The following is a 26,869-nucleotide window of genomic DNA, read 5'->3' as shown; positions in this document are numbered from 1 at the left end:
GTGTAAATGTTTGGGGCTGACCTCCTGGAGACAGGAGACCCACGTTCACTTTGAGGGCATCTCACACTCAGTGTCGACCATAGGGCTTGCTCTGAGGAATGCCAGTTATTCAAAGACCTCCCATGACCCTATTGGATACATGGGTCCCAACGCCGTGAATGCCGAACTGAACATCTTTACGGTGCACCATCAGCCCACAGTCTGTCCACATGTAACTTCTCACCTACATTGCCTGCCTCATTTTACCTAAAACACAAATTACAATCCTCTTCCTTTTCAGGTTAAAACAGTTACACCTCATTACACAGGAAGCTCTGTTGCTGTTTTTTGTTTGTTTGCTTGCTAATTTGTCTATGTGGCGTGAATGTCCTACCTCGCTCTAAAGCCATACCTGTTGTGAGCCAGATTAGCCTTGGGCAATTACTTTATCCCATAACTCCCTGAAAGCCTGTCAAATCTAGATTTTTGATGACCCACTTCTTCTGAATGACTCCTCCTTTTCCTTGCATCTTTTTTTATCCTCACCCTACCCTACACCCCCAAATCCTGCAGTTGTTTTAGAAGATACGGTCTCTGGCCCAGAAACAATATGGTGGCCTCGGCAGCATCATTAAGGGAAATCACCAAAGCGCCGCTGCCTGAGACTTTCCCTCTCAACTCTAGCTCCTAGTTGGAGAAACAGAGGCCTAAGCTTATTTCATTCAAGGATATCCTGTATCTTTTAACCTGGTCAGCATTAAATCAGATACTTTGGGAGAGAACAGCCACTTGGCACCAAAGGTAAGCTCTCCGACCAAATTCCTGATGGAGGCAGAAACCTATTCTCTGTGCACTGTTTGTTCAAAGGGAGAGAGCTCAGATGTGGCCTCAGGTTGGCTCAGGAGTTGTGGCTTTGCTTGGGTTTGCAGCTGAAGTCTAAAAAATATAAGGACCTCAAGTCAACTTCCCAAAGTCTCCCAGTGAGTGGTGGCAGCTTGACTGAGGTGTAGGACACCAAACCCCCTCACGGCCGGTCCAGCTCTATAACCACTAGACCACACAGTCAGTGCACTCAGCAAACCTCAAGCTCCAGGCTGGGAGAAACAGATTTTCCAAAAACAGAGCTCTCTTTGTGAACAATTCAGCAAAAGTTCTCTTTCCAGCTGTGAGTAGAGGACTCATGTTGCAAATGCTGGTGTTAATTAAAAACATCCACCTTCTACAGTTTCAACAACAAGAGAAAAGTACCACGTAGGATGTGTTCCCAAGCACTCCTCCCCGAAGCACTCACAAATATGATTTTTATTTATCACATGGGCTGCTGGGGTTCGGACAGATATTATCATTCCCCATTTTCAACCCCCAGTGGAAGAGTTGGGCCAAAGGAGACAAATGCAATGGGTCCCAAATTGCACAGACCAAAATTAGCATCAGAAGAAGAAACCAGAATACTGTTCATGTCCAGAGCATGAGCTAAGCTGTTCAACTTTCCGTGCTCCTATCAGGAACTTTATTCCCTTGAAATCAGATGTTATTCTGTTGAGTCATTAAAAAACTTGTTTCACGTGGCTCTTCGGTCCTTCAGACATGAACAAAATGCGGTGTGACGAGGCCAGGCACATTCCACCAAGGATGACCCCCGTATATTCAATAATTGGGGTATTGCTCTATACTTCCCTGTATTCTCATTACAAGTTTATTAGGAAATCTTTATCTGAGCTGGTCTTGAGATCATGAGATCAGCAAGACTGAACTGCCTTTCTTCCTCAGCTTGTCTCTGGTTGGTGAGTCTGTCCTGCTTTTTCACACACGCACCAGACAGGAAAGAATCGAGCCAAACCCACGTTGTTATGAATGAATTTCTTTGTTTTTAATCTCACACAGTTTAAAATACAATATGAAATCAGGCTACAGTATATAAAAAACTCTCCAGCAAAATGATGTGCCAGCATCAGCTACTAAAATAAACAAACAAAAAAACTCCCCCATAAGAAATTTTTTTTTGCATTTAAAAAAAAAACACATAGACACTTACATCGCTACATCTCTAAGCTACCTCAGTTCTGATTTTTAAAAAGCACCTGCTTTTCCTTTTTTCATCTTGCTTTTAAATTTTCAGCTTTTTAAAAAATATAAATTATATGAAAATACAAGTTGGAAAATAGTCAAACACAATATAACATCTTTTTCACCCCTATACTTCTCAGCTTAAAAAAAAAAGTATTCTTAAAAAAAGTTCAGTAACTGAGGCAGTATTCCTGATAGAGATAATTTCATTTTAATATATATACTTTATATATGTATATGTATACATATATTTATGGTTCCTTGAAACGTCTTTGGAATGTAGATATGAGTTCAACACATTTATATAGACCCCAACAGAAAGCAGCACGCACAGCATGACTAGAACAGAGAAGGTGTGATTTTTCACCATGAAGATTAGGCAGGTTAATGCTCTAAAACCCGGAGTGTTTGTCTCCAAAGTGAGGAAAAGCACATCTGATCTTTGAATGCTACCTCCAATCCCCAAAGCCACAAAACCAGGGCTCTGTGTAGGGAAGTCCCTCCCCTGCTTGGAGAAGGAAACAAAAGTGACCCTGAACCCGACAGCCAAAACCAACACGGGTTAAGGCATCTCCCGGAAAATAAGGGTTTCATCAGCTCAACCAGATTTGCCCATCCTTCCTCTGAAGTTAACATGTGTTTTTAAAAAGCATAAATGCAACAATTCTGCTACATTTCCAGTGTATAAACCACCCACCACTCTTCCTGGGATGGTCTCTGGCCCCTGGACAGAAGGAGAAAAAGCATCTGGCCAGATGGACAAAGCTGTCTTCCCTAACTAGCGCACTATCTACAAATACTGAAAATGGTGGACCTAGAGAGAGAGGCATCTTAGCAAACAAGCGGGCTGAGGAGCAGGAGGATGCACTTTCTTGTCTCTTATCTGCTATGGAGTTCTTGCAGGACTTAGACATGCTCACACAAGGGGAGTTTCCAGCAGAAACGCAAGAGGAAAGGTGGGTGCACTGAGAAAGTCATGTTCTGCCTGGTTGCGAACAGCAAGCGAGACCGATGCCCTGCCTTGGTTCTACTCTTGCCTGTTGCTGAAATGTGGAAAGACTTAACTGAAAAACCCAGGTATTATTGTAGCGGCAGTTCTACATGTCTGCAAGCATGCACACACGCACACACGCACACGTGCACACGCAACACGCGCGCAGGTACACACACACACACACACACACCTTTGACAATGCCCAACAAAGATCCCATAATCTAAGAGAAAACAACGTAATCCAACAGTTCCGCCTAACACTCCCTGAGCAGCTCCTAAAATATTCGAGAGCTTCATTAAGGCACCTGCACCCGGAAGAAGATGCGAAGACACAGCTGGGTCAACTCTGCCTTTGCTTTCCAAGGAGACCCTCCGATTTAACAGTGTGAGGAGACTCATGAATCACAGAGCTGGTTTCCTGATAATTCAGGGTCTGCAAGGGGACCTGGGAGTAAACAACCCACTTTCTGGAAGCTATGTTAGCAGATAGTTAGTACTTCCGGTCTCTCCCTTGGAGCCCAAGAAGGGCTCACCCTGAGAAGCCCACCTGAAATATCTCTTCGCCTCTCCCACTGAAGTCTGCGAGAGCTGTCCCTCGGTCGTCATCCTTTTTAATCAGGCATCTATGGGGGGGGGGGGCGGGGTTCAAGTGTTTTAGGCACTTTTCTTCACTGGTTAGATGTTGGTTCCCACCCTCCCCGCCCTGGAAAAAGACCCGAACCTTTGCAGACCACCCTTCAGCACTGCCCGAGTCAATGGAGTTTGTCGTTGAGCTTTGGAGGAATCAGAAATCTACTCTAATCTCACAGACCACCTCATTTTCTTCACTCAAGCGCCTTTTCTTATGTTTCTTTTGCCTTCAAGTCATTTGTCTCTTCTGCAATTATTAACCTTCACTTACCCTGTGCCAAGAGAACAGATCCAAGCACGGGCCCAGATAGGTTCTGCACTCTTCACGCTGCATGCACGGCCTACCTGACACCTGACTCCACCGGCTGAAACTCCTCAAAGGAAAGCCATGCATTTCTCCTCCCAAAGACAGCCAAGCCACATGTTACTTCCACGCAACCTTAATTTCCATTGTTCCTAAAACCCAGGACATCTAAATGGCTTTGCCAGCCACTCTCCATCTCATGGCATGACTGCATTGCTCTTTCTCTCACCAATCAGAAAGTCGGACATTTCTCTCCACTAGGTAACAGGGTGGGGGAAGCAATAAACGTGGGATGCCGGGATAATGAGACATAAAGGAGAAGGTGTAGAGTGTTGGTGTGGAATGACAAGCATTCAGGACTTACTTCCTAAGACCTGAGGGGTAATGCCCATGCACACAGCTTTTATTCCAAGTCGTATATGTTACAGGTATTGAACAGATAAAGAACCAAGTCAGTCTTCCTCCTTCGATCTCCTTTCTATGACCTCAACAGTGCTCCTACATTGACTGTGGTCCAAAACCAGGGCTGCAAAATACATTCAGTTCAAAGACTTAATGCTTCTTAGTTCAACGTTAAGTCCAAACCCCGAGAATCCACTAATAATAAGTAAGTAGAGGGGCGTGATCATTTCTTAAAACACAGATGAAATTCACATGCACAGGTCTCTTGTACCCAAATCAGCATGATTTTTTTCCTTCATATAGAAGTCACATGAATTTGGGATCCCCGATCTCAGTGACAGCACTTTGCATTTCCAGTGGGGTCTATATAAACAGTTTCCTTGCACTGTGACAGAATCCTCAGCCGGCAAATAAAAAACAAACTTGCGTGACACCGCAATACTGAGACCACCTTAGAGCTTAAGACGATTTTTAAGAAAAAAAAAAAATACTGGCACAAAATTTAATAAAATAAATTTTAACACAAAAACAGTTTGGGTCCCTCCCCACTGAAGTCCATCTTTGTTTCGAAAGTTGAGTAAAAAGTAAATAGTCCTTGGTTTTTAGTGCATCCCCCAAACAAATGTTTCATCCCACCTCCCTCTTTTTTGCCCTCCCAGACCTAAAACCAAAAGCAAATTAACTGCCTTTTCATGGGTCTCATAACACCTGATGTGTCCATTTCTTTTGCTAATAGGTCCATAACTCAAGACATGCCTTTTTTTATTTTTCATGGACGATTTTTTAAAAATAATGGGACATGTTAGTCTCCTCCTCCCTTAAGCCAGATTCCTCAAGCTTCTAAGAAGACCCTTCTCTCTCTCTCTCTCTCTCCCTCTCCTGAAAATTTGCTCAAGAATTTCTCGTCCCACCCACCCCACAAGTCCTGGCTCTCTTTTTCCAACTGCTCACAATTGATTAAGCTGTAGCTCACTTAGCTCCCACCCCTGAATGTAAAAAATGAGTTCTGGAAAATTAAAAATAGAATAACGATTAAAAATTAAGAGTCCGACCAACATGGTTGTTCTTCGAAATGTCTCAGCAGAGTTTTCCCCGACCCCTTGGGTGTCCGTCACTCATCGGCATCGGGTTTGACATCCAGCATGGCGTGGAGCTCCTCGGGCGTGTATCCCAGAAGGCTTTGTAGGTCGCACACAAAGCGGTACACGTAGCGTTTACCCGCTGTCTTGTGGATGATGTTTTTGTCATAATAGTAGCGTAGGCCACGGCTCAGTTTCTCATAATTCATCTTGGGCTTGTTTTTCCTTTTTCCCCATCTCCTGGCCACCTGAAATTAAACGAATAAAAAAGTGAAAAAAAGACGGGGTAAAAACCTAGAGGATAACCCAAGTAGACACCCTGATATGCCCGTGTATCCATCGATTCATGGTGACCCATGATGTCCAAGGAAGATGGGTGGGGATTCACGTGCACGGGAGATCTTTTTCTCACCCACCTATTCTGAATTCCCATTTTTAAGAGATGGGCAAGATTCTTTAAATTAATGAAAATACATTGATCCTGTGTTTCTATGTAATGAAGTGCTGGAAAGTATTAAAGGTATTGGGGGGAAAAAAAAGACAACACTACTGACTCTCCTCTTTCCTTATGTTGCTGGTAGGCTATGCTCACTTTGCAAGCGTGAAATTTAGTGTGAGGGAGTGGAGCCGATCATGCCTGCGTTTCATCAAAGGGCAGCATTTTTTCTGTACTGGGCGTGCTATCTTCTCTTGTCTGCCAGACCAGAGATGTTGTCTCTCTTGTTCAGTGTTTTCGGTTCTGTCATGCTCAGACTAGGGCCTGGCACAGATATGCATTTGTTGAAAACGATATATTTAACGAACAGATTGTACTGATCTTCTAAGACCTCTTGAACTGTCCAACCCATTCCAGAAAAGGCAACCCATATGTATGTATGTATGAAGGGCCCACAATGTGAATCCTGGAACACAAATGGGCAGTGTAGCTATGTCCTCTGCTGTCTGAAGGATTCAACTCAGTCTCAGACAGGCTACGTAGCTGGCTCGAGATCATACAAGCACCGAGGGGCAGAGGTGGGGCTGGAATCCTAGGAAATGTCATCCCGGCCCACGTAACCACTTTCCAGAGTTCACTCTTATCCCCCTTCCACACGGCGCTCGCTCGTCACTCCCTTCTTACCTCATCTGGGTCAGAAAGCTTGAACTCCCAGCCATCTCCTGTCCAGCTGATAAAAGACTGACAGGATTTATCAGTGAGTAATTCCAGAAGAAACTGCCACAGCTGGATTGGTCCACTGCCTGAAAACACAAGCCATTGTGAATCATTACACCAGACGCTCGGCAGTACCAGCAATGAATCCCATCACACAGCGCCCCTCCTGCCTCCTCTCCAGTCCGTGCAGCCCCGGGAGGATGAAGGCAGCATGCAGCACAAAAGTTGGAGGAGGTACTGTGAGTTCACAAGGACTGAAAGGTGACAAACTTTCTACCTGCCCCCCCAAAAGCACTTACAATATACCATTGTCTTATCAATATTATTATTTTTTAAAGATTTTATTTATTTATTCGACAGACAGAGATCACAAGTAGATAGAGAGGCAGGCAGAGAGAGAGAGAGGGAAGCAGGCTCCCTGTTGAGCAGAGAACCCGATGCGGGACTCGATCCCAGGACCCTGAGATCATGACCTGAGCCGAAGGCAGTGGCTTAACCCACTGAGCCACCCAGGCGCCCGTCTTATCAATATTATTTTGATTGACTTAACGGTCAGTCCATTTTTACTGCAATAAAAATTCTAGAAAGAAAATTACTGGATCTATCCTCTGAGACATTCTAGGGTAGCATAATCCTTTGTGCCTTCAAGAACTAAGTCATGTTTGCTTTGATTAGTAATACAGTCATTAACTAAGGAATATCTTGCCACTTCCCATCTTAAGTCAAAGCTCTTAAGTGCTTCTCTGTATTAGAGAGCCTCCAGTCCCTGATTTTTCAGTGACAAGGGTTGCTATCCTAAGGTCACCTAACAAGGACACAGAAGTTAGACATTCTTTTGGTCATAAGGTCATAATACTCTCCACCACCATCCTGTTCCCCCAGGCCACTTACAGGCAGCCTCGCAAAGTAAGAAATGAGAGTATCAGCACTGTATACGGGATTAACCTGCCAGCCATGAAATCTTCAGAGGTCAGGTGAGGACGGTCTCAGAAATTCTTCCTGGGTCAGTATATTCTAACTTAACACACACACACACACACACACACACACACACACACACACAATCCTCCTGTCTTAGCCATCAACACTGCCAAGATCTTAGTTCTGGAAAGCCAGACACTCTGATAGTCCACTTATCTCACGCTCAAGGATTTATGCTCATAGATTTCCTCGTAAGAGAACTGTCTATTCAGAAATGACAGTGCTGCCAGTGGTTCCAATCGCGTTCATGGGCGTGGCTGGAGGGAGAAACAACCTGGTTCAACAACACGGTTCAAGTGCATGGTGCTTGCTATAGGTCTACACTTACAGCACCATCTTAGAAGCCATCTGGGCAGAGGAGGAAAGACAAAGGAAGCCAGGAGTGCTGCAGCTCATACAGGGACACTTGACTTTCTAATCCTTGACTTTCTAATCCTTAACCTGAGCTCAGATCAGTCTGATCCAAAGGAAAGTGAGATTCAATAGGAAACAAACTTTTTTCATCTAGAAAGAGAAATGTTCTTATGATCTGGAGGGGTCAACTCTTATACTTCTACAAGACATGTTCCCATGCATCATTTTGCTAACTCCTAAAATCCACTCCTCAGCCCTCTCTATAGGCAAGGCACAACGAGTCTTAGTGTTTCCGTCCTAAGAAACAAAAAGAAAAATGTTCAGAAAAGCAAGGTGACTTTGCTCTGGGGCACGGTGTGAACGTGATGGCTCTGGGTCCGGTGCCCAGGCCTCCAGACTCCAAGCAGCAGGGCAACAGTAGCTGACATGGACATTCACTGGACAGACAAAGGAAGCATCCTCCCGCCCCCCGCCAATGCCAGCGGTTACCTGCTGGGGGTGAACCCCAGCGTGCTCTCCAGCATAGGCCAAGCTAAAACTGGAAGATGAAATAGTTTCACTTCATCCTTCTAAGACTCTTGAAAACCATCCGGTAAGAAATACCTTATGCATATTCTAGAATGAGATGATCCCATGGACCTACAAAATAACTGAGCATTCAGAGAAACAGCCCAGAAGGTGACCCCAGGAAAACTTTACTTTCTTCTGTTTTCAGCCTGTTAAAACGCGGTTTCACCTACAACTCAGGTGTATTGGCAGGTTTCGTGGGCCTTGAGTTCAAGCTACCCGCCACTACTGCCTGCCTGGGCTCACGGGACGAAACAGGACATTATGGGAGGAATTGGTGGAGAAGCCATTCTGGACAGGAGGCATCAGTCCACGCATCTCTATTAAGAAAGGCTGTGGAATCTCTGCTAGCCAAGAAATTCACAAATAGCCACTGAAACAACCTGGCAAAAGAGCAGGCTTCCGGAAGAGGCGGAAAGAGGATCCTACACCCAACAGGACAGCACTGTCTTCCTACTCTTTGGGAGACAGACTTAACCAGGAAAAGTCAGCTACTCGGAAACCGCGTGAACGAGACCTGGAGTCTGCAGTCAGTCGTCTCCCCGGCCACGCCCACAGACAAACGACAGAACACGGAGAGAGAGGGGACACTATAAGACCCCCGGATGGGGACGCCTGGGTGGCTCAGTGGGTTAAGGCGCTGCCTTCAGCTCGGGTCATGATCCCAGGGTCCTGGGATCGAGTCCCGCATGACCTCCTTGCTCGGCAGGGAGCCTGCTTCTCTCTCCACCTCTGCCTGCCTCTCTGCCTGCCTGTGTGCTTTCTCTCTCTCTCCTTCTCTCTGACAAATAAAATAAAATTAAATTAAAAAAAAAAGACCCCCGGATGAGGAAAAGTGCAAACGAGAGCTTGGGCGTGTCGCACGCTCACGTGCACTGGATACTGTGCGTAATGTTTTATGTTCATCTCATTTATTCCTCATAGTAACCAGGGAGTAGGTACTGGGACTCGCAAATTTGTTTTTACTATTTTTACAACAGAGGACACTGAGTTCCTGGGTCACTTGTCCCCTGGCCTCGTCCAAGGCCATTCAGAAGTAAAATGGCCATGAATGGAACCCAGGCAGTCGGAGCCCCAAATCCCTCTTTGTCCTTAAATAAGACCCACCCAGAGGCAGAAATCTGAACGGGCTGCCTGGTTGAGGTGAGCCATGGTATAAAAGGACCAAGCTTTAAAAAACAAACAAACAAACAAACAAACAAACAATCTCTTCCTCACCGCTCACAGCAGATACGGGACACTGGGCTGGCTGGTGGTTCTCCTGATTGACCATCCAGCTACTGGGGACCTTGGTGTTCACCTCTACAGGTGACATGTCCAGCCCCATGAGTCCTCCCCTCCTGGTAGCTGTGAGGCTAATGTTACTTCACTGTTTCTCCCTCCCCCTATTTACCTGCAAACCTCTTTCCCATTATCTTCACATTCCTTTGGGGAGTGGAGGGCTCAGCGAAGGGGAAGGAAGGACATTTTGGGATCCTTCTACCCAGGCAAGGCCTAGTCCCTAGCAGGGAGCAGCAAGCACGTGACAGTCCCAAAGAGAGAGGCTCAGGAACACATCCCAGTTCCTCACCCTTGGGATCCCTGGGGCAGCCAGAAAGTGCAAAGGGGGTGTGTAAGTCCTGTCACCGGAACCAGCTCACAGACGCACGGATGTCAGACAGAATTATTCCTGCTCTTTCTCCTGCCCAGTGCCATTTCCCAAACTGAAATGTCAGAGGGACAAGTTCTATCTACCTGTGCCAACCCTGCCTGTCTGGGCGGCCAGGGGTGGGAGGGGGGTAGGGTAAACCCTTGTCTGTGGGTTTGGTGGGTTTTGTGTGTGTTTTTTGTTTGTTTGTTTTTTGTTTTTTTGGTCTCATTGTGAATTTTCCTCTGCTCATAAGGAACATAAAACTGTGAAATCTGGGAACTAGGAGCCCAGGTCGTGGGTGAGATACTATCAAAGTTCTTTTTACTATTTACAACAAAGGCAAGAGGGAGCATAAATAGGAAAACCAGATGCCTAACCAAAGCGCAGGAACTTGAACAGGGAGGAATGTCTCTTGAAAGCTTCACAACAAGAAAGTCAAAATACGGTGATGTCAGCTCGAGTCTCTGTCCCCTGACTCTGCAAGGAAGATCCCGGAAGCCCAGCCAGGGCTGACAGGCACACGCAGGGCTCCTGCCGTGGGATTCCTAAAGTGGCTGCTCGCCCTTCAGAAAGCACGGGATGTGGTACCAAATGAAAGGAATCCATGAGATTCTCCACCCTACCCCTCGCAAAGATTCCTCCCTTTGGCTAACTCCTAAAGGGCCCTTTTGGTGGTGGGGAGCCGTAAATAGGAAAGACATGGAATTGTTCTCCCAGCCCGAAATGCCAGGTCTGGGTAAGAGCTCTGGGTCCAGGGTAAGTCCATTCCCCAGCTGGACTCGTGGACAGTCCTGCACGGGAGCCTGGTCACGTTCATTGCAGGTCTTGGGAAGGGATATCAGGATCCCCGGAGGGAAGCACACAGCTGGCAGGTAGCTCCAGGATGGCAATGCACACTGGGTGACCCTGCCTGTCCCATCCATGTCTAGGCCCTGGGGAACTTCCTAGGCTCCAGACTTGTTGAAACCCGGAAATGAGACTAGCAGTGCCGGTTACAGACTCTCCCAGAGGATGTTTCTAGATTCTTTAGTGTAGCTCAGTCCAAATCCCCGGGGCTGCAGGGCTCCTCCATCCTTCGCCCTTGCTCCAACATATCCTCAAACTGTAAAGCCTCTTCCTCATTCTCCCTGTGCCTCCTCTCACCCGGGCCCAGCCCCATCCACCCACCCAACTGGACGGTGCTCCCAGTGACCTTTGTCCCAGGGAGCAGAGAATGGTACTAAGAATAGTGCCAGTCATGGGAAGGGGGAGTTCACACACTCAATGTGACTCACAATGGTGTCCCTGTCTGGGGGCCCCAAGGCAGTCAACGGCGTCCTTCACCATGCTGCCCCGGGGTGTCACACATCAGGAATCCGGTGGCATCACTGGGAAACTATGCTTCTCAAGTAGAAACTCTCAGCCACAACAACAGAGGGGTCCCTGTTAGAAGGAAGTCTCTCTCCGAAGAAGTGAAGGAGGGAGGGCTACACACACACGCACACACACACACACACACACACACATGCACGCACTCTGGCTGGGCCCCGCATGCCCTGCCGATTGCTCCCTCCAGCCCCCTCACCGGCTGCAGCTGGGGGATTTCCTCTGCCGGCTTTGTTCTTCTAAGCTTCTGGGTAAGAGGAGAGTTCTGAGTACAACAGTGACAATCCTGATCTGAAGAACGTGACCGAACCTCAGAAGCAGAAGTGTCAGGTGGGGACCCTCAAGGCACTTGAGATCCAAGTTGTTAGTCTCTCTCTCTCTCTTTTTTTTTTTTAAAGACAAAGCTTCAGGTAAATTCCTTCTCATCGGGGTGATTTCTTTTTTTTTTTTTTTTTAAGATTTTATTCATTTATTTGATAGAGAGAAATCACAAGAGAGGCAGGCAGAGAGAGAGGAAGGGAAGCAGGCTCTCCGCTGAGCAGAGAGCCCGATGTGGGACTCGATCCCAGGATTCTGAGATCACGACCTGAGCTGAAGGCAGCGGCTTAACCCACTGAGCCACCCAGGCGCCCTCGGGGTGATGTCTTAAGTCCCTCCTCCTTGTCTAGGAACTGGAAGGCCCACCATCTACCTTGATGAGGGCTAGTTATAAAAAATCCCCTATTGTTTTGCTGCTATGGTTGAATGTTCCCCAACTCCGACTCTAAGTGAACGAGTTCAATACACAGCAATGGGCGAGGACAAGATCTTACTAAGACCCTCTTGGGAATCATCCTTTCCACTTGGCCACCTGTCAGTGTCTTCTCATTTTCAGGTCCACGGTCACAGACTCACTGCTGGTGAATGGCGACCGGGGCTGGACGGCCGTGCTTCCTTTTCCTTTCACCTGCAAGTCCTCACCCCCTCGTCTGTGCCCCAGCGTGTGGCTAACCTATGAGAGCTGCTTTCCGTGCAGACGGAGGTCAGCATGGGGCAGTCGCGCTCTCTGGTAGCTTCTTTTATGGGTTTGCTTCTACAGAGGCCAAGCCTGATGGTCTGTGTCCTCTGTGCCTGTCTCTCTCATCACCGGGATGCACGTTCTCATGGCAGAGATGGTGTTTTCTCACTGGCGCAAGGCAAAGCGTAGACGATGCCTCACCCCCAAATACCAACAGTCCGAAAGCGACTTGCTGTTGAATGACACCTGCCGTTGGCCCCCTGTGCGCCCAGACTCAATCTTCGAGAGCCATCTTTTCTTGGTGGCAGGTATGGGGTTTCGGACAAGTGGTCAACAGATACTTACTGGTTCATGCTGCTGAGACACTCATCCTCCCTCTTCAGAAAGGTGTCTACCCCAGCTGCCTCTCTCTCTATTAAACCCTATCCGGGACTAATCAACGTGAGTGACTCCCAGGCTGTAGGAGCAACACGTTCCCCCAAATAAAAACACACCCACACGGCCTGTCCTTTGGGGATTCATTTGCTACTTTGAGAAGTTAATCTCTTCAGCTTGACTCTAAAAGTCAAATCAAACACCTCAGGGCAAGCAAGACACCACATTTATTTTAACCTATGAAACTCGCATGGTTGGTCACCCTTGCAACAGGGAAGACTCTGCCCTCAGAGTACACATCTGGCAGGTGGTCTTAAAGCAGAGGAACGGGCCTTGACTGCCCCTCCCTTCCACCCAGGTGTCTCTACCCACAGCCAAACGAAGATGGCAAAAACAGCACACGCGAATCCAGAAATGACCCATCTGCTCACCAATCTATCTTCCTCTGCTGCCACCGTGAAGGTGCCCACCGTGGCTGATATGGGGGGGGGACCCCAGAGCCTCATAAGCACCACGCCCTTCCTGTCAACCCTCTTCTAAATGATCATTCACGGAAGATGCCCAAATCCATGTCCACTGAGTCCTTATGAAGTGAAGCTGAATGACAAACGGGAAACCTCCTGACAACGGCTTGCCCTCCTGCTCCTGACAGTTTCTTGCCCTCTGGACCCAACTCAGCATGAAGCTGCCGACATCTTCTGCCTGGGGATAAACGACTGCTGGATGGTTTGGCCACGGAAGCACTGGGAAGATCGTTAAAAGGAAAGGAAGGGCAGAGACTGCTTGATATTTTGGCATGGGGATATGTCTGTAAGTACCTTTTTCCCACTTCTTCGGAGCGATGCCCATCTCCTGCGTCCACCCCAACCTGATCTCTTCTCAACTCCAGCACGATCTAACTATGGTACATTGCATAACCAGCCAACAGTGCCTTTGGTCCAATGAGTCACATGTTCCGTCACTAAGTTCCTGTATCAGTGGCTAATAACTCAAGGGTAGCAGCGGGGCATACAGGTTCTAGTAATTCAGCACACAACCACAAAGAATATTATCTGACGTGGGCTTGAAAAACACGCTCCATGAACATAACGGATGATAACTTCACGAACATGCATGGATTTACTGCCAAAAGAGCCAGCAGCTGAGAATGGAAGCCAGTCAGAAAACAGCTCTCAAATCAGGTAAAACGCGCCTTTGATGTCAAGTCTGTGTCCCTGGCACGTTAGACCAAAAGAGAGAGAATTTCAAAAAAAATCAAAAACAAACAAACTTATCAGGCAGTGGAAAACTGGAAGAGGAGAGCAGACAGTACCCTCAGAAATTAAAAAAAAAAAAATATGCCCAAGGAATGCGCTAAGTGGGGAGGTCAAGCCTCCAGCACTTTGCTCCCACTTCCTCCCTGATTCACTCCACGAACTTACACAATTAATTTAACCTCTCTGTGCTCTAGTTTTCCCATCCCTAAAATGGAAATAGTTATCCCTGTCCTCCCTACTTTATAGAGATGTCCATTGAGTCCCTGTTATTAAAAAACATGTAAATATAAATTTAAACACACACACACACACACACACATATGCAGAGGCTGTCACAGTGCTGAACATTTTGGGAACAATATAAAATACGACAGTGGGATCGACTAGAAGAATGAATCAACAGAAAATGTATTTTTAAAAGCACACTTTTCAAAGAAAGACAAGCAAAAAGGATGAAATTTAAAAAAAAAATAAACACAGCAAAAGCACAAGATAAAATTCAATTATTCTTCCAAGAATTAAATTGGCCTTTCTCATGGCAACTTTGGGAAAGGATAACGTTGCAGGCTACGAGAAAGGTCAAAGTATATATATGTGACCTTTTTAAAAAATCCTGTACACGAGAACGAGCAGTGTGGATCTGTTCAAGTTCGGGATAACTCTGTGAAGTGCCGGCCCTGATTCAAAGTAGGTGAGCACAAAAAGAACACATGCAAACTGTTTTGCAAGTGAAAGTATGACAGACACTTACGGTTTGGGGAAATCTTGGCCACAGACAGACTTAGATCCTCTTTTCCCCCAGTGTGCTTTTCTCCCTAATCATTTATGCTCCTCACAAAATACACTCTCTCTCATTATTATGTAGGGCTGACCAAGGAATGCAACAGCATTGCCCGCCAACGTCGGGCCTAGAGACAGATCCCATGCCGTGAACGGAAGGTAAAGCCCTAAGTCCTGTCCAGCTAATCAATGTCCAAGACAGACCAGGCCACAAGCCCAGGTGGCGGGCCACAGGTCGGCCAGGCTGCCCCACCTGGAACAGACATAAGCAAGGCTCCCCAGCCCGTCTGTCTTGGTCCTGAGAACAAGATCGCTCCACGCTTTAGCGTGTGGAGGAAAGACCCTTGTTTTTGCTTGGGCTCCTCGCACCTGCACGTTTCAAGTACACCTGTGTGGGGGTGGAAGGAGAAAGGAGACTGGTCTTCTCTTAAAGGGGCAGCCTATATTCAAGTGCAGCGCCCCCTCCCTCCAAACCCAAGGGCTCTATCTAACCATACTCAACCTACCACTGAGACACAGACTTGGACCGAGAGCTGGGGAAGCTCAAGTCAGGAAGTGGGTTCTTCAGAGCTTTTCCTTCTGATGTCTTCTAGGTAACTGACTGTTTTCAGAAGTCACCAGAAATGGGTTACGTTTGGATTTGAAGGTACGGGGTGAGAATTTTGTTCGAAACCCAAGAAATGCTTTTTCGAACCAATGCAAATGTCTAAAAACAAATGCCTCCCTATGATGTATCAAGGTAACAGGAAGAAAGAGAGATGTGTTCGTTGATTAGGATTAGAAAGATGAACTTGAGGAGTCTGAAGCCATAGTTTGTGACCTGAGTGGAACCTCTGGGATTTATTTTATCCTCTCCATATATTTGCACCTGCATATCAAGGGTGAGAGGAATGACGAGCAAAGTCTGCTAGAAATTTTGGGGAGATGACATACAACCCAAGTGGTCATTGGGGCACCGAAGTTTTCAAACTTTAATCCAGAAAAGAATTTCCACGCACCCCCCAATGTAAGGCATGGTCGCCAGATTGGGCTGGACGACAAAGAGAACATGAATGACAGCAAGGGGCATCAGAAGAAACATGTTTTGTTCCACTGTCGTGTGAAGAGCTGAGAACGTCCTACCTACGCCTTGCTTTTAAAGAAGAAAGGACCGAGAATGTAGCCTTGGGGACTTGCACAAGAAACTGCACCCGCCTCAGCTCTGAATGTCAGTCCCCTCCATGGGGCTGTGCCCCGTGGGCACCGCTCCAGCAAAGAGCCTTCCGGCCTCCCGCCAAAGTTCAAACTTTCATATTCACTCACCTTAGGAGAACTTTCACTCTTGTGATTCTCAGGGAGAGGTGAGTCACACAGAAGACAATGCCATTTGCTTTGTTAGAGTCAACAGTGTAAACGCATGGAGCTCTGAAGCCTATCTCAGGCCACCGAGAGCATCGGGACCAGGGTCTGGAGCCCCGCTGTACCACCAGCCAGACAGAAAAACCATGCCAGCCTATCCGACAACACGCAGGCATCAGTTAGGCGTGATGTGGTAGTCACCAGAGCGGTGGCAGCCACGATAAGAGGCGACTGAGACCTCCCGCTGCAGGAGGAGGGAATGCGGGCTTCTCCACTGGGCAGCTTTGACCTGAGGGTTCCCCGGGAGCCTGGCCAAACCTTTCTTGGACCCGAGCTACAGAGGGAGGCTCTTCTCTATCCAGATCCTCCTTCCCTCTCTCCTTTTCCAGGGGGCAGACCTGCAGCATGATCGAAAGCCTTCCCCGCCCTCCCTGGCCAGCCCCTACTTTGTCCCTCAAGATCCCCCTCACACGCCAACACATGTCTTGTGAGTCTAACCGCATCTTGCCACCTGCACCTTAGCAGACCCCAAACAACACAGGAACATGTCCACTGAGAGTGACTGTTTCCCAACTAATTGTCTGACAACATGAAAAACTTCAAAAGGCATCTTCCTTGTGGTTTTCTGTGTGACTTCAGGCTAGACCTCTCTCCCTGTCTGAACTTTGATTCCCTCATTGGTACAGTAAGAATGACTGAAGCTACCTTGTGTGGTTGTTGGTGACAGTTTAAAAAAAAAAAAAAAAAAAAAGGATAACGTACATGAAAGAGACTAGGACACAGGGGGAGCTTAATGCACCCGTGGGCTGAGCTGAAGAGCTGAAACGACCTGATCGGATATTAAGAATCTTCTGTGCCCTAAGTCACTGCTACCAATTACTGGCATTTACTAAATAAAATACACTGTCCCCTGACCTCGAGGAATATAAATATAGAATCATAGCATAGGGGTGCCTGGGTGGCCCAGTCAATTAAACACATGCCTTGGGCTCAGGTCACGATCCTGGGTCCTGGGATTGAGTCCCACGTCGCCCTCCCTGCTCAGCGGGGAGCCTGTTTGTCTCTCTGCCTCTGCCCTTTCCCCCATCTTGTGCACGCTCTTTCTCTCTCAAATAAATACTAAACAAAATCTTTTAAAAAAAGAATTATATGGGAAAGGTGGAGGTTGAGGACTAATACGGAACAGCGGTACTCGCTATGTGCCTAGCAAGGGTTCTGGGTGCTTTCCACAAACTCTGCCTTCAGTGCTCCCAACAACCCCCTGAGTTAGTAACTATTATTATCAGCATCTTGCCAGTGGGAATCCCAAGACACAGGAAGGTGAGCCTGCCTGAGGTCACACGTAGTCCAAGGCAGAGCCGGACCACACTCAGGCTGCCTGGCTCCCGACTCTGGCTCTTCACGCCTACGGGAAGCATACCAGGGCTCACAGAGCCTGGCAAGGCCTCCCTCTCGGATGCTTTACCAGGACTGAGAAGAGAAGGCAGTTCCAGGGGACAGGCTGTCCAACCGGGGGGCTGCACAGGAAAGCTGCCGTCGACAGGACGGGAGGAGAGAACAGCTTCCCTTGAACGGAGTCCCTAGGTGGAGGGACCAGTGAATGTGCCCCTCATTCCCTGGAGCAGCGAAGGCCATCAGGGGAAAGACAAAGATGCCAAGGGGCACCCGCAGGACGATCCGGGACCTCTGGCAGGGCCTTTCCCAGCAGAAGCTGCAGAGAGTTTCCTGGGCCTGCTGGTGAAGGGCAACAAGGTACCAAGGCCTCGGCAGTACCCGGGCTAAATGTGACTCAGTGGAAACATTTTACTTCAAAGGCAAAAAAGGTGGAGCCTCCAACTGGAGACAGAGCAGAATTCCAGAACCGTCACCACCCAGTTCCAGTCTCTGTAGTTAGATTTGGTTAAAGAAACAGTGACCCACATAATGCGAGACTTCGGGACGCCTCCCAAACAGGCAGGGGGCCTGTCCTCAGAAGGAAGGGGTCACCTGGCGAGTTTCCTGCCATCCCAAATCCACGCACCCGCTCGGCCTTGGGTGGCTGGAAACAGCACCAGGGACACGAGGCACGTTTTGTGAAGTGGAAATGGGTAGAGTCAGTTTGCAAGGTGTTGCTGTAACTGAATTAAGACAAGGAGGGGTTCAGTCAGCAGAGGCCTTCATAAACAACTGGCGGAAAAGGGGAACCTCCCTTTCCATATTTTTTTAAAAGACATTTAGGAAAACAAAACAAAACAAAACCCGAACAGGGAGGCCGAATCCTGCTACCCTGTGATCTTTGTCTGCTCATGGCAGAGGGTGAAGAAGGGTAAGAAAGCCAAGCAGGAGGCAGAGCAGTGAAAGTGCTCTGTGGGGCCACAGAAAGGGACTTCTCCTCTCCCAAGGGGTTTCCCTCCCCCGTGCTCTAAAGTATTTTCCCATCAGTCTCAGCACTGGGCAGCATGTTAACCCACAGCACGGAGAATGGGAATCCCACCCAGCTTCTGAGATGCTGGTCCCATTTAGGACAAAGGGGTCCTCCTGGCTTCCTGCAACCTGGTAATCATAGGGCTTCTGAGCCAAAAAGGCGAGACGCTCTCTCTGGGCCGCTATTTCTCATTTCTAAGCTCTTTTCTTCCTTTTCATCCAGGTGCTGCCCAAGGCTACTGCACAGGGAGACTGTGGTGGGCCCCCCTGAAAGCCTGAGGGCCAGCTCCAGCTTTGCCTGCCCCAAGAACCTCAGGGCCCCAGGAGAAGGCAGCTGAGGCCCCCAAAAGGGACCAGAGTTCTATATTCATGTCAACAAGTTGTTTCTTCTTCAATTCAGTCTTATACTGATAGCATTTGTACAGACACAATATTCTAGAGCCTGGGTCGGGTAATCACCCATCCCTTCACCCCCAAATTAAAAAGCTCTACGCTGTTCCTAATAACATACCCACCTGGGTTTAGAATTTTAGAACTCTTGTGCACAAATTCACACTGCACTGTGACCCCTCTCCCCTTTCCTTATCAAGAATGCAGGCTCAAACCAAAAGCTTCTTTAGTTGTTATTTGTACCTGAGTGCCCTAAGAGTATTTTGCAATCCAGTTTTGCTTCAGAAAACTGTGATTTCAGGTAACGCTGCCAAATCTCAGGTTTCATTCTGCACTGAAGCGCTTTGAAGCACTTCCTTTGCAATGAAGTTGTTTATTTTCAAAAACATGTTTTAGCAGCAGCTCTGGGTTACTGAACCCTAAAACTTAACTACGAGCCAGAACTCCAAGGTTTTGGGCTTGGCCTAGGGACTTTCTTACTGTATGACTTGAGACAGTCTCTAGAGCCTCCTAGGACTTGGCAAGATTTCTTTCAGGCCAGAAGCAATTTGAGAGGACCTAGAGAGAATGTATGGGGCTTTTTCTTCTACGAGACTAGCACTCTGTGTGTGTGTGTGTGTGTGTGTGTGTGTGTGTGTGTGTGTATGATGTTTCATGCAAAAGTATCTAAAAGTTGAATTTCAGATAGTGCCAGACTGAGCCATAAGAAGAATGAGGGATTGGATTTTCATAGATTTGCACAGCACTATAAGACAGAATTTGATGACAGTTGACAAGTAGCTTTGGATTTAGCCTTTTTCAGGCTTCCAGATGAAAGAGACCCTTGCCACCTCGTTCACAATGTTGCAACTGTGGGTGGGGACATACCCAGGCACGGGAGAACAATGGCTTTACTACCAGGCCGGCTCAGGAACAGCTGCAGAAGTGCTAGGAACAGATGTCTTATCTGTGGCAATGCCTTATCTGTCTGGCAATCTGGAATGAAGTTCAGTGAGGGTGACTTGTAGGCCAATGACTCCAGATTGAAGCCAAAGGCTAGTGCTATGTCCTACATAGCCCTAACCCATATACAATTGATAAAAAGTGCTAATTAGAGTAACAAGCGAGACTCAAGGCTCCCTACTCTACTGTACGAAAGCAACTGAGATAACCCATAAGTATTCTCTTTCTTTAACACGGAGAAAGATTTCCTAGTTGAGTGAGACATCTGACACCTAAGATTCAATTCAGGAGCTATTTCTGTGTACATGCAAATTATCTGGTCTTGAGTAAGTCACTTTTTGTGCCTCAGTTTCACCACCCATTAAATGGGGCTGCGAGAGGAGAGAATACCAATTGACAATCCAGTATATTTTTCTATAGCTACTGCATTTGGGAAGAAAAAAAAAATCAGAGATCCCTACCTTTTTCAGGGATCTGGAAAGCATTTTGCTTAGGTCTATTAAATAGATAGAAAACACTGGGGCACTTCTCTCCGATTGTTTTGTAATTAGATGGGGTTCATAATGTACCTTCAAACAAGAGAAAATGGAGCTTTCTGATTGTATCAGTCTGATAACCGTAAGCAGTTCACAGTAAGGTAAGAAGGTACATTTTGGCGGAAGCCAGCACTGCATTTGATGTATTCTTAACTCCGCACACAGGCAGGCTTTCAAGCCATGTTATCTGCCCCCACATCTTGACCTAATTTAACAAGTTGCCATGGGAGCCCAGTGAAGGTTGATGCAATTTTCTTATCTTCGGAGGAAGAATGTAACTGTGCAAGAGAATGTGAAAATTCAGTTTCTAACTGATTTCCACACGTACAGTGCAGTAACGAAGACATCCCGTGAAGAAGTGAAATGTATTCCTTTGAAGGTGATATAGACAAAGGCCCCCGTGTGTAATGGCAGGGAAATGACTCTCTTCCCGGCTCGAAGGAGCCATGTGTACACACTGTAGTTCAGGCCAAATAATGCTGATATAACGGTACCACTGCTTCTACGGGGTGGCCACATATACCCTGGAGTATTCGGATTTTGAGAGAATGAACAAAAAGGAGGCAGCACGTGAACTAGAAAATGGGTCTGATTTTTATGAGCAATAAAAAGTTTGCCAGCATTCATCCAATGCTTTCTACTTTCCAAAGCACTTTTCCAACTTTAGCTCACCTTAACACGTCTGTGTAAGGTCAGGTGTAAGGTCATGCTCGCAGGCTGGTGGAGGGGGGCTGCCTAGGGATGTTCCTCTATCCCTCTCCCCATTCCCTAGGATGTACCTGGAATGATGAGGGACCACAAGGAACATGCAAGGGCAAGGGAAACACCGTGTAGAATTCGTCTGCAGGGTGGACAGATACTCGCCAGGCACTGAGCCCAGGGTAAACGTCACCAAAATTTCAGCTGACCCCCACATGCCTCACAAATCCTGACCTTCATTCAGACCACAGCATGAAGAAAATCCAGTCCAAGTCTAAGGACAATTATAATATCTTGAATTTGACCAGATAATGAACCCCCCAAGGGCAACTAGCCCTTATCTATGCTCGACATGTGCTCAGAAACATTTGCTGAAACAACAGATTTATTAAAATGGAGCTCCCGGCACCCCATGTCTAGTACAATGTCTAGCACTCATTTGTATAATTAATTGATTTAGTTAAATTACTTTTCACAGATCTCCCACCACCAAGATAAGGATGAACACTTCCACTTCACTAAAAGTAGAAAAGGGTACAAGGTAAATTTGCCTAAAATCACACAGTGTGCTAGAGCTGGGGTGGGGGGAGGGGGCAGGGGACTTCTGTTTTCTGGACTATTGTTCTTACCGCTGTCTGAGATGGTGGGAACAGTTACATCCCCAGGGTCAGAGAGCAACACTGGGTGGTGAGATGCTTAAAACGTACTTTTAAATTCAAGGGACTACTTTAGTCTTTGAGACCTTTCACTGAGTCACCTTGGCTTTTCTTCCACTCACTGAATGTTTTATTCCCTAAGAGAGACAGAGAGACAGAGGGAGGAGGGAGGAAGGGTTGGGGGGGGGGGGCGACTGAGAGCAACTTTTAAAAAAAAACCCATCCAGATAAAGGGGGACATCCATCATAACTGTGACCTCCAGGACATACCTACGTTTGTGCTGAAAGAGCTTTCTAAGGCTCTTATCGGTTTGGCTTTGAGTCTAGATCGCCAGAGAAGATTCTCAGGCAGCACACTGGTGTTAGCTATCTTGACGGCAGTTCATGTCTCTAATTTGTATTTCATATTTGTTCCTAGTTCTTAGAATTCCCAACTCACCCCTTGCTGTCTCACCCTGAAACTGGGACACTTGGAAAGATTCCCCAGCTCTTAGATAATTCTTCCAAGATACTAAGATCATCTCAAAACGCCTTGAGTCACTCTCATAGGCTGTTAGCTCTGCAGATTTCTCCCAACAGAAAATGCAGTAACTAATACATATCACACTTTCAGAGCGGTTTCTAGCTGAGGTGCACATCAGGCTTTTACCCTTCCCAGAAACTTCTAGATCTTCTGCAGTGCAGCCAGAGATCCTTACCAGAATCTTATCCCATGAAGGCTGACTTCAACCATAAGGCCTTCTTTGACCATAACCCAACTTTAGAACTTCAAGTTAGTTTATTCATCTCGTTATCCACAAAACCACCCTAACTAGCAAACTTTTCATTATGACGTACCTAGCTAAGAGAGAAAGATGCCATGGGAGAAGAACGGTGATCATCGATGCTGGTGGTTATAGGGGAGATGATGCCAGAAAGAATACAGAAATACTTCCAATAAGGACAAAGCAATGTGAGGACTAGCTGGAAGCTGCAGACGAGCTGGACTTTACCGTTGGCAAATGGCAGAGCCCAGGGGAAAGGAAGCAAGTGCCACCAGTTAGAGATCCCGCCACCTGCAAAGTCCTCAGGACCATACTGGAGGCTCCCTGGCCCTTCCTTTCTCCCCCTGATTAAGCTGCACTTCTCCCTCCTTCATCAGCATCCAACTGGAGTCCAGGGCTTAAAACACCTAGGAGCTAAAGCTACAGCAGCCAGCAGTCTCGCACGTCTTGAAAGACACCGAATGTGCTTCTCCTCATTCCAGACGTCCTTAATGGAAAGGGGCCTCCTCTCTAACAGTCTGCGGTCCAGAGATGGAAGAGAATCCACTTGAAAGGCAGCATGTTCCCCCTAGTGACACACTAGTGATGTCCAAGCAAAGACTATGGGAGGTTCCAGTAGGAAGAACAGGGTAGGGGGCATTTACGTCTTTCCGGGTCCCGACTCTCTACAGAGACCTTGTCACTTCCTCAAAACACAGACATAAGTGCTGAGCACCAATTCGTGCAACGCACAGCCCGAGGAGCTATGTGGGATGTGGCAGAAAAGGGCTACTTCTGATCTCTGAAGGAGTCATTTCTCCAAGCTTCTGAGTTGTTCAAAGCTCAGCTGGCTTTTCTAGTAAAATCTTGAGACCTCCCTGACACAGGAATAAGGATCAAGCACACTCCTAAGATCAGACCAGTACCTCCCTGGAAATACAGGTAGGACAGTTTGTCTCCATCCACAGAAAGGGTCCCCACGTGTCAACCTGTCCAGCGTGGAGCTGAGGAGAAGAGTGGCCTACACCACAGCTGAGTGATCAAAGCTTAAAGTAAGCGCCACTCACAACACAATTCCTAATTCTTAGAAATTCTTAGAAAATACTACATTCCTACAGAAAGGATCTAATAGTTAACCCGTGAAAGCTCCCTGGGTATTTCTCAGATACACTCGTCACACGTTTCCAAGGTTAGGCAGCACCCGCGCTAACGACTCACTCGGACAATGAACTGTTTTATCAGCAGATTCTCAATCAGAGCCTAAGCTCTCAACATCCATCTTCCTTTCCCTGTGTCCTTTCTTCACTTACCACTACTAGAACTTTCACTCCTAGAAGACAGTCAGTAATAAAGCTAAATGAGGAAAAAAAAAAAAAAAACAACCAAAAAAAAGGGTTTCCTACAGAGGCCAAGATCTGGACAGAGCATAGGGTGACTAAGGCCTCTCTTCCTATTTGAACAGCCAGCCTAATGAGAATCTACTACAGAAGAATCTAGAGTGTGGCCGTTCAATGATGCCCTTGAGAGAGAAGTTCTTCCCACTGCGCTTGGAAATGATCCCCTGGGATAGAATGATACTGTTTACTTCCAAAAATCAATGGCCATTCACAAACAGAGTGGTGTGAGAGACTGACCAGACCTCCTACTGTCTTCTTCTCCCCGCTCCGCCAAAAAAGAGTCTCTAGGGATCTGTGCATGATGCCTTCCAGCACCGAGCCCACCCATGGCAACAAGCCCACAGAGGCTGCTGAGGTAGGGGCAGGACGCCTACCTGTGTAGCCAGCCAGGGCAGCAGCAGGAATGACAGGCTTGTCCTTGTTGAGGTCAGCACGGTCACGCACATAGTCCTTGAAGGTGCCCTTGGGCTTGTGGTTGGGCAGGGCGGCTGGATAGTCCTCTGAGTCGAAGCTGTCATAGGAGGGGACGCGCTGCAGGCTGTTGAAGGATGACTGGCTGCTCCAGGACTGGGTGAGGCGGTCACAGCTATCGTAGCTCTCCACGCTCTCAAAAGAGTCCTGGCCCCCGAGCTTACCTGGAGGTAAAGGAGGTGGGAAGAGGGCAGGGGAGGAGGAATTGGGAAGAGACAACTGTAAAAACCCTCTTAGTGAGGATGGCTTGCTAATCAGACCTGCAGGAGGGATGGAAGAAGGGAGAGGCCAGTGGAAACGGAAGCTCAGGGGTTTACGCTGGGGAAGGGCGCCCCATGGGGCTGAAATCACGCTGCTCTAGTCTGTCAGAGAGAGACGGCAGTGTGTGGGGCCTCAAGATTCCTGGGGCCGGAAATCCAAAAGTGGAGAATCACACTGGATCTTACGGAATTTCCGGCTGACGTATTCGACTCAACGAAGAGATGAAGAAATCGCAGCAGTCAGGCTCAACTCCCTATTCCCACTCAGGCCAATGAGCTGATTTCAAAAGGCCCAATTTGGCAAAATATTTTGGTCATAAGAAAAAATATTCTATTAGACTAAGAGCGGATTGACCTTCCCTAACCTTGGAACTTAAGTGTTATTTTTTAGCATTTTTTCCAAATACTATTTTAAAAAATGAAATCTATGCCCTGCCTCCATGCCTTCTCAAATAGAGAAAAAAGTTATGAGATGCTTTTTCCAGGAGGTTAAAAAAAAGAACCACTATCGCTCTTCTAAATAGAAACCCATGGTCTTCATCTTCTCCAAGTACAATTTTGTGTTTGAAATTTATACTTCAGTGGGGGAGCAGGGGCAATAAAACACAAAGGAGTTGATTAAAGAGTTAAGGTCCATAGCTATGTCAGAAATCCTTTACTCCATGAGTTGCTTAAGGCATTCTTAACTGACCACAAGATCATGCAAGTTCATTAATTTCCCAAACCAGGTTATAAACAGCTGCTATGATTGCGTAATAGCTCCTAGAGAAATTTCCATTGGCAAAAATGCCATGAAAAGGGAGACAAACCAAAAAAAATAAATAATTTGGAGGAAAACAAATGTATCTAAAAGCTGAAAAGCTCACAGGAATATTTTCTGTGTTCCCCTTTCAGAGACTTTTCAGGCAACCTAAATTAAATCACAGGAGACTCCATGACAGTCTCAGTTCAGCACAAGCCAAGAGGCAAACGGACGTGACAGACGTGTGTGTAGAAATAACAGGTCAACTCTCCATTGCTGAGGGGCGGCAGGTCTGCTATAAAGTTCAAATCCCAGAATACGGCTGGCAGATACAAGCTAATACTGGTGGGTTTCTGGAGTATTCTCCCCTTCATAATAGTGAGGATTGGTTAAAATAATGGAATTCAAATACTTAATTATGGTGTCCAAACCAAAATTAGATGTATAGTAATTAAGAGGGAAGATATGTTGCTCATAAAATTTAAACAAGCAACCAAAAAAATCCATGATAAAAGGTATTCAGTTAAATATATACTTTTTGCAAAGCCACTGTTGTAAGAAGATTTCCCAAACCTCTTATCCCCTCCTGCTGCAAACAGAAAGGTAGCTATCTCCACTTAATCTCATTCCTTCCTCAAGTCATCCGAAGAAGAGTAATCTCCAGAAGGCAAACTAGGAGCTCTCCATGAGTTCCTGCAACTGCCTACCTCATCCACTGGCGTATCTGTAAGTTTTTTATTATCCTAACAAATGAAAGAATCGTCTCTTCCAGAAATTCACAGGAAAAGACTCAAGAAAAGAACCTACAACCGGAATGCAATAGCCTCTTTCTAACAGAACAAGGAAAATTGGCGGCGTCTCTTCAAGAGGTGTTTGCTGAGACCAGACACCCATCTTAATAATGGTCATTCAGGTTCTCCACAAGGCAAACACACCAACAGCTTAGGAAAGACAACTCATCTCTTCGTGGAGAACACCCAGCAAGTGACTGATACTTAGGCAGCATTTCTACCTCAATCTCTCTGAAATGATTCTCTATCCGTCACTTTTGAAGGGCACGTAGACTGAACTTTCCAAAGCAGGCGAGCTGAGTTTCCAAGGAGCCCCGAGAAGCAAGGGCACGAAACTAGGCCATAACCACCCTCTGGCAGCTTCTCAAACATGAGCCAAATGTAACTCTGTTGAGAGTTGTGGTTTAGAGCAGTAGGCTGCTTTCATTTTAGCTCTATTTCACAATCCTGGAGCTGGGAACCTTCGTTTACGGGTATTTTCTCCAAAAATGGGTTGGCTCCAACTGGATGAGGCACTCAGTTATGCTACTGTGCTCAGGCAGGGAAGCCTGTGTCCTCTAAGACGCCCACTGGCCAGCTCCTCTGTGA

General features: G+C 47.0%; 1 protein-coding gene across 2 annotated transcripts in view; it reads right to left on the bottom strand.

Annotated features, from left to right (window-relative positions):
* Positions 1-1,822: 1,822 nt before the first annotated feature.
* Positions 1,823-26,869, bottom strand: part of ETS1 (ETS proto-oncogene 1, transcription factor) — a 128,002-nt gene continuing 102,955 nt past the window's right edge. For both annotated transcript variants that reach the window (XM_046016110.1, XM_046016111.1), the window contains 3 exons: positions 24,392-24,652; positions 6,576-6,694; positions 1,823-5,703 (listed from right to left, as the gene is read on the bottom strand). In XM_046016110.1, the coding sequence (XP_045872066.1) occupies positions 5,488-5,703; positions 6,576-6,694; positions 24,392-24,652 (596 nt within the window). In that variant the 3' untranslated portion in view covers positions 1,823-5,487. The remainder of the gene's footprint in view (positions 5,704-6,575; positions 6,695-24,391; positions 24,653-26,869) is intronic.

This window comes from Meles meles, chromosome 8 (genome assembly GCF_922984935.1).
Source record: "Meles meles chromosome 8, mMelMel3.1 paternal haplotype, whole genome shotgun sequence".
Taxonomy (NCBI): Eukaryota; Metazoa; Chordata; class Mammalia; order Carnivora; family Mustelidae; genus Meles; species Meles meles.
Note: the sequence above shows the minus strand (reverse complement) of the source record. Positions and strands in the feature narration are given on the sequence as shown.